The following is an 8327-nucleotide window of genomic DNA, read 5'->3' on the forward strand; positions in this document are numbered from 1 at the left end:
GTGTGTGTGTGTGTGTGTGTGTGTGTGTGTGTGTGTGTGTGTGTGTGAAGGTGTAACTCAATTGGTAGGAAGTACTTGCAGTACAAATGGGAGGCCCTGTCTGGGTCCTCAGCATTAAGGGAAGAAACAAAACAACCAGCAATCACAAGGCAGCCCTCCCATCCGTAGCCCCCATCCCTTTAGATATCCATGACCTTTGAAACTTCCCACACTCCCCAGTTTCCAGCAGGCCAGCACCCGCAGACCCCACTCACCCTCTGCAGTGCCCCGGCCGCGGCCTCGAGGGATCAGGCGGCCCAGAGAGTATACAGCCAGAGCAATGAGCAAGGTGAGCACCAAGTCACCCAACACAATCCCAACCAGCACACCCGGGCTCACGGAAGAGCAGCTGCACTCTGGGAAGGTGACACAGGAGGATGAGAAGGGGTAACATAGGTGGACAGTCAGGGACTGGGTGTTAGCAGAGAGGGTTAGAAGAAGGAAAAGGGGGTGACAAGAAATCTCTGAGAGGAAGGGAGAAAGATTCAGGGTGTCATGGCTTACCACTCTGGGCCTTGACGGGACTTAATCCTAAAGAGGAAAAATTAGGTAAACTGAGGAAGGTAGAGGCAGGAGAATGAGAAGGTTAAGGTTAGCCTCAACTACATAGCAAGTTTAAAGCTAGCCTGGGCTATATGAGATTCTGTACCCAAACAGAAGATGTAACTCGTGGCCCATCAGACAGTGGATGGAGAAGCTGGAGACGCAGGAGAGGGCAAGTGTCCCAGCTCGCAGGCGGTGGGGCAGAGGCGACTGTCAGTGTGTAGGATCCATGTCAGTTTGTCTGGTTGAGATGTCCCCTCCTACTGCTCCTGCCAGGTTCCAAATCTTGGGGCCTCCAGCTCAGGGAGAGACCCACAGGCACTAGAGGAACCTTCTTCCTCCTCTCAGCCCTCCCCTTTGGTTGTCCTGTCCTGTTCCTTCCTGCTCTCTGCCCAGCCCTGGCCCAACCTGAGCTAAAGACGCAGCAGACAGCTGCGGAAGCCCCCGACTCACCTCCCACGGTCAGAAAGACAGGAAGGAACAGAAGGTGACGGGAGGGTTCCAGGGCCCCCATGGTGGCCAGATGTGCACTGGACACCACAGTCCAGGGGCTGGTGGTGTCACGTCCAACCAAGTGAAGGAGGAAGTCTGAGGTGGGTGGTGGCAGCAGGAGGAGGGGACAGCAGTGGGGAGGAGGGACACATAGAAAGAATGCGGCCGGCCAAGGGGCTGGGCCACAGACCTGATGGGCTGGACAAGAAGGACAAGGGATATTCACGACAGTCCCTGGTCTTCAGCTCCAGACAGAGGGCAAATGTTATAACAGGAGGGACAATGGGTGACAATGACTGAAAGCAGCTCAGCCTCTTCTGGCTGGGCAATCTTGAATAGTCACTTAGCCTCTCTGGGTCTCGATTTTTTTCATCCACAAGCTTGATAGTAAAATTGTACCTTTTTCTGCAAGGTTGTTTGCTAAGTGACATTCCAAGAGCAGGGTCCAACACTTCCCAGTCCTGTAAGCATCAGCTACCATGATTATTTGATAATCAAATCCCTAATATGGCCACTGGCTAGTAAGAGAAAGCATGGGCAGGAGCGCTCATGATGTACTCTGAGCCCACAGTATTCTCCTGTGGTAAATAATGCCTTTCTCTCTCCCGTTTTACAAAGAGGGACAGCCACGTAGGAAAGCACAGACAGGGAACCCAAGCCCTGAAAATGGCCACTTCAGAGGAGGAAGACAGATGAAAGCCAGAGAGAAAACAACAACAAAGCGAAGGGGTGAGAATTCGTGCCACAGATGTGCATGCCACAGAGACAGAACTAGGGCTTGAGGTGAGGCAGGTGGTGGTCCTGTGGTGACCACTGGGCCTGGCTGGGCTGAGAGGGGAAGCAGCTGGGAGCCAGGAAGGAGGGGACTCACGGGGGCGGAGGGGGAGGCAGGGGCTATTTTAGTCCTAGTGGGAGCCTAAACTGGAACTTGTGAAGGAGGAACCTGAAGCTGGAGCCCCTGGGCACCAGCCAGATGCATGAAGCCCCTCCCCCACCCTCATGTCACACTCTGTGGCACCCGCGTGCAGGAGGAAGGGGAAGCTGGATGGTGGTCATGGGACAGATGCCCATGCCACTGTGGGAGCGGAGGACTCTTGAGTTGGGTGGGGTGGGAGGGGGTCTCTGATAATCATGGCCACTACTGCCCAGGCCAGGCGGAATCCAAACGTTTCTTCCTAAGATCTAGAGCTAAAATGGCAGAAAGAGGCCTCTTAATATGAGGGCGAGCTGAGTGAAGGACAGCTGGAGATCTGAGTGGTGCTGTGGGCAGAGAGGACCCCGACTTGGGGGCTGAGGGGGGGTCAAGGCTTCCCCTGAGCAGGAAGTGGGGACTTGACCCAGAGAAGGATGCAAGGTCAGCTTCTCCTGAGGGCTCTGTGAGATCACTAGAACTGTGTCTGACACATTGTGGGTACTCAGGGTGGTGTTAGCATGTCCAGAGCTGAGCTATGGTCTAACCTTCCTAAGTCTTTCTCCCATTCCCCAGCTTTCCAGCAGGAGACTCTGACCCCTCCTCCCACCCCAGCCACACCTGTCCTGTCCCCAGAGCACACGCAATGGAACAGCCAAGATACCAGGGCACCATCCAAACCAGAGCATGTGTAGTCATGGGCTTTGACTGAGGTTCTGGTGTCCTCTTTAGTTGTTAGGATACGGGAAGTTCTAGGGGTCCCAAAGGAGAGATGTTGGTGAACATTTGTGGGATATGAGCTGACAGGCTGAGGTGTGTGTGTATTGTGTGGTGTGTGTGGTGTATGGGTGTGCGTGTGTGTGTGTGGGTGTGTGTGTATGTGTGGGTGTGTGCATGTGGGTGGGTGTAGCCAGAGGACAAACTTGGGTGTCATTATGCAGGACTGTCTCCTCTTTTCTTTTACTAGTCTGAAAATCCCGAGTAGGCCAGGTTGCACCCCCAGGATTCCTCGGGTCTCTGCCTCCCTGTGTTTGGAGGCCCGAAACTGTGAGCCTATTTGCACCTTGTCTGAAGGTCTGAGAGTTTTAGCTTGCTCAAAGTTGTTGACAAGTGTGGTTCCACAGCCTGACCTAGGGTGCAGTTACTTATTGTTTTGGACATTAAAATGGCCCATGCAGGTAGATCCACTCCACCCTGGCCAATGGTCAGGAAATGACCTAGTGTGGGTTCACGGCCTAGGCAACAGAATGCTAATGACTTGATATCTCAAAGTAGTGAAGCAAATAACGGTTCTGGTTGTCCTTTGTATCATGTTAAAGCGGTCTTTTGTCTTCTTCCCCCCTTTCATATAAAAGCACATGAAAAACAAACGCAGGAGAATTCAGCATTCGGTATTCGCCGAGTTGCTCCTCGCGTTACTATCCTATGTCTTAGTGATTCTTTCTTATCTCTGTTCCTCCTCCTTAACATTTTTCTAATCCTCATGCCCCTACCCTGGTAAGTGGTATACTTGTCGAAGTTGGTCCCAGACAGTTGTGGGATTACAAACACGGCATAAGCCAAGATGCCCAGCCTTTTATGCAGGTCCTAGGACCAAACCCAGGTCCTTCAGCACTTCGCCAACTGAGCCTCCTTCCCAGATCCAAAGACAGACAGGTCATCCACTGACCAAAAGACCGCTCGGTCATCCATCATATTCCTTCTTTACTTTCAGGTTGATTTTATTTTCATGGATGCGCGTACAGCACATGCATGTGTGGTGTCCTCAGGAGAGTGAAGGAGATCCCTGCACGGGAGTCACAGGCGGTTATGAGCTCTCATGTGAGAACAAAGACCACAACAGGACTTGACCACTGAGTCATTTCTATCACCTGCCTGTCAGCCACACTCTGCAGCTCCGGACAGCCCAGACTCTGTATCTCAGTTGGGCTTGAGCCCACAATCTTCATGCTTAGCATCCCGTACACCAGTGCTAAGTCTGAACCGCCATGACCAGCTCAGACCACTGTGCAGATGCAGGCCACGGAGAGCAGGCCTGTGCTGGTCCCTAGGTCAGATGGTGGGCTGGGTTCTAACTCTGGGGGAAGGAAGGGGAGGCGGTGCAAGCCATCGTCTGATGGGCTCTGAGCTGCGATGGTGCCAGGGTGCAGGAAGCTGGGCTGAGGTTTGTACAATGGCCCAACTTCCCTAACAGTAGACCAGAGCTGCAGAATGTAAAAACCAACTTTCCCAGGCAGTTTATCAGGTCTGTGGCTGCCGCCGCGCTATCCATCCGTCCTTTGGGCACCCTGTGAGGCTTCTGAGAAACAGACCAACGGGCTCATACTGTAGCTCTGTGGTAAAATGCTCAATAACCATGCACAACTGAAGGAAAAAAAATCAAATAGCCTGATTTTCTTTATCTTTTGTTTGATTGTTTGTTTTTGAGACAGGGTTCCTCTGTGTAGCTTTGGAGTCTGCCCTAGAACTCACTCTGAAGACCAGACTGGCCTCAAATTCATGTCTCTGCCTCCTGCCTCTGCTTCTGCCTCTGAGTGCTGGGATTAAGGGCGTGCACCACCCGCTGCCTGTCTTGATTTTCTTTTTCCTGTATCCCATGCTGGCCTTGAACTTCTGTGGTCAAGGATGATTTCCGACTCTTCGACTTCCACCTCTGTAATGCTGGGATCACAGGCATGAACCCCTCTGCCTACTTGTTTGTTTTGGTTTGTTGGTCAGTATCTCAACCTACAGAGCCCAAGATTACCTCAAACATGGCATAATCTTCCCGGAACCTCTCCTTCCCAAGAGCGGTAATTGCAGGAGCATGCTACCAGACCTGCCTTTACCTGAGTGGCCCAAAGAGTTTTGAATAGACACTTCACAAAGGAGAGGCACTAATGGCCAGTCAGCAGGGGGTGAAGACACATTAGCCATCATTAGTCACTAGGGAAACACAGCGAGAAGCAGTGAGATACCACCACACAGCCTCCAGAACGGCTGACCCACTGAGTGGTGACAGAGATGTGGAACTCCAAGTCTCAGCTGGCAGGAGACTGAAAGGGAGCTAACAATTGGCAAAATGGCTTGGGAGGTTTTCATAAAGCTGAGTATTTACCTCCCAGTGATTCTGAAATTCCACTACTGTTTATCCAGAAGAAATGAAATCACAGGTTCACATGAAGGTGTGTGGAGCCAAGTGGATGCTGTGGTGAGCGACTGTAACTTGAGTCCTGAGGAAGCAAAGGCAAGGGCATTGCCAGTTTGACCCCATAGTGTGGGCTACATGGGGAGATTTTGCCTTAAAAAAATATGTTTTTGAGTATTAGCGAAATGGAAATTGTAAGCACCAAAAACACTAGTAATGAGAAGCCATGGGTTGGGATGTAGCTCTATTGGCTAAAAGGTTGCCTAGCAATTATCAAGCCTTGTGTCTGAGCCCCAGCACTATTAACTGGGTGAGGTGGAGCATAGCTCTGACTTCAAAGGCAGGAGGAGCAGGAGTTCAAGGTCACCCTCAGCTACTTTGCAAATTTTAGGTCAGCAATGAAACCCTGTCTCAAAACAAACAACCACAAATCCGAAAACGCTGTCAAGCGGCTGGAGAGATGGCTCAGCAGTTAAGAGTCATACCGCTTTTGCAGAGAACCCAAGTTTTGTTCCTAGCACCTGTCTACATCAGACGGCACACAACCGCAAACAACTCCAGCTACAAGGATCTGATGCCCTCTTCTGGCTTCCATGAGAGCCTGCATTCCCATGCAATACACACAGATGTGCATACACATACACAATTAGAACATAAACGTAAACCTTACAAATAAAAAGTCTTGTTGGAGAACTAGAAACCATAAAAAGCAAAGGGGATGCCAAAAAAGCAATTCTAGAAACAAAAAGTACAATTACCAAAATTAAAATTCAAAGGATATATTTAAAAGAAATGAATGCTCTAAAAAAAAGGCTAGTCTAAAATTCAGCAGAGACAAAAATATATGGAAAACACATGGGATAGAAGAGCATGTCTAGTTTGTTTCACCGTAGTCCCAGAAGAACGGGGTAGCTAAATAGTCAAACATATTATAATCAGGTTACAGCAAGACTGCCAGGCCGCAATACCAGCTGTGGGCTACCCGCCATGAGTTCTTCACCGTGAAAGGTTCTGAGCCCCGCCCCCAAACAATGCAGGCCTTTGCCAACCAGAACCGTGTGGTGAGACCCAATTGCTGAAGACACCACACATGGGGGTTGCAGGACATAGAGAAACCAAGTTAGAACTGAGCTGGAAGCTTCCTCCTGCTGGTCAGCTTTTATAGCACTAGAAAGATTCTCAGTGTCTTTCTTAGCTGTGGGACCAGTGTGTTACACTGTAGGCTGTCAGACAAGCTGTGCCCACAGGAGCAACAGTGGCGTGACCGTTCTGTGAGTAACCAACCTCTTTCTGATTGGATTTGGTGCCCACTCCACAGACAGGAGCTCACTTTGAAAAGCCTATTCAAAATCAGGGAAGGCCATGGACTGTAGTTAGTAAAGTACTGTTGTTGTTTTGGTAGTGTTTGTTGTTGGCTCGGTGTGCTCACCAAATTGCCTTCTAAATCACCATGTTTATGTCTGTAAATTGGGGGTCACAGTAGCTTTTTTTTTTTGTAGTGAGCTATAGTTTACCAAAGAGATGTAACTGATGAAAGTTCTGAGAACCAGTTGACTGGTGAACAGTCAGCCTAAGGGGAACCTCTGTGTCAGCACGTCTAAGCCCAAAGAACATTACTGAAGAGGGGGTGGAAGGAAAGTGAAAGCCTGGGGAAGTATTGTGGAACACCTTTAATCCCAGCAGTTGGGAGGCAGATGCAGGTGGATCTCTGTGAGTTCAAGGACAACCTGATCTACAGAGTAAATTCTAGGACAACCAAAGATACACAAGAGAAACCCTGTCTCAAAAATCCAAAAAGTAAAAATAAAAATAAAAGAAATAGGGGGCTGGAGAGATGGCTCAGTGGTTAAGAGCACTGGCTCTCTTCCAGAGGTCCTGAGTTCAATTCCCAGCAACCACATGGTGGCTCACAACCATCTGTAATGAGATCTGGTGCCCTCCTCTGGTGCTCGAGCATACACTGAGGCAGAATGTTGTATACATAATAAATAAGTAAATCTTTAAAAAAAAAAGGAAATAGAGTTTAAGATAAAGCCATGTAAATATGGGAAACACACAGAGAATCTGGATACTGTGTGTTATTAGGTTCTCTCTGAATAGTTTGAAGGCTGAGGAAGGAGCAACAGCTGCTGAAAGGTATTTGTTTATAAATGCTGTTGCATTAATCTAAGATAGGTATTTTGAAAATGCCTTGACTTCAAAATTGAAGTCAAAAGAAGTGTTACTTTGGAAGAGGTTTGCTTTTGTTTCCACAGGAAATGAGAGGCTGTGGATTCATCCGGGTTAAGAAAAATCAGGTTTGATCAAGGAAGACCCCCTGAGAAATCTCCGATAAAAGGAATGGCTCAGGCGTCTGAGTTCTACATCCAGAACAGTTCAAAGACTGCTTCTCACAGGATACTCTAGTTATAACTTGATCATAATTCTAAATTTTCTTTAGGTCCCCATAAGATTATCAGCACCCCCAATCAGCAGGAAGTATCCTGGAAAACTATGCCCTCACTCCCAAAAAATGGTCTATGGACATTTTCCTTCATTTAGAATGTTGGTTACAAGTTGCTATGGATAATGGACAGGAGAAAAGCTAAACCAAGGATATTAGATTCAGAGCTCTCATTTAAAAAAGGGGGAGGGAGTGCTGTGGGACAATGGTCTTTTATCCTGCCACTTGTATTATTTTTAATAAAATGCTGATTGGCCAGTAGCCAGGCAGGAAGTACAGGGGTAACCAGGCAGGAAGTAGAGGTAGGGCAATGAGAATTCTGGAAAGAGGGAAGTTGTCTGCAGTTGTGACCCAGATGCAGAGGAAGCAAGATGTGACTGCCTTGCCAAATAAGGTACTGAGCCATCTGGCTAACACAGACAAGTATTATGGGCTAATATAAGTTATAAGAGTTAATAAGAAGCCTGAGATACTAAGCCAATCAGTTTATAATTAACGTAGACCTCTGTGTGATTTCTTTGGGATTTAATGACTGCAGGAACCAGACAGGACAAAAAAACCTCAGTCAACACCATGCCCTGTTAATATAAACCTTAAAAAATAAACTAAAATAGAAGGACTAGCTGGGAAGAAGAAGGTTCATCAGGAGTAGGAGGAGCCAAGAAAGAAGGGGGTGAATATGACCAAATATACACATATGAAAGCAACATGGAACCCATTATCCAAGGTAATTAATGCAACTAATAATAAAATTTATTTTTTAATTTATTTAT

The 8327-nt window shown here is 48.3% G+C and overlaps 2 protein-coding genes across 2 annotated transcripts in view; both read right to left on the minus strand.

The window, feature by feature from the left end:
* Tyrobp (TYRO protein tyrosine kinase binding protein) overlaps window positions 1-1154 on the minus strand; it is a 4555-nt gene extending 3401 nt beyond the window's left edge. Inside the window, exons 1-3 of the mRNA XM_013351573.2 lie at window positions 1036-1154; window positions 544-570; window positions 255-395 (exon numbers count right to left, since the gene is read on the minus strand). Coding sequence (XP_013207027.1) covers window positions 255-395; window positions 544-570; window positions 1036-1096 — 229 coding nt within the window. The 5' untranslated portion in view covers window positions 1097-1154. The remainder of the gene's footprint in view (window positions 1-254; window positions 396-543; window positions 571-1035) is intronic.
* LOC113457658 (zinc finger protein 420-like) overlaps window positions 1-8327 on the minus strand; it is a 1205902-nt gene that overhangs the window by 959580 nt on the left and 237995 nt on the right. The window lies entirely within an intron of this gene.

Source organism: Microtus ochrogaster, linkage group LG4, assembly GCF_000317375.1.
Source record: "Microtus ochrogaster isolate Prairie Vole_2 linkage group LG4, MicOch1.0, whole genome shotgun sequence".
Classification (NCBI taxonomy): Eukaryota; Metazoa; Chordata; class Mammalia; order Rodentia; family Cricetidae; genus Microtus; species Microtus ochrogaster.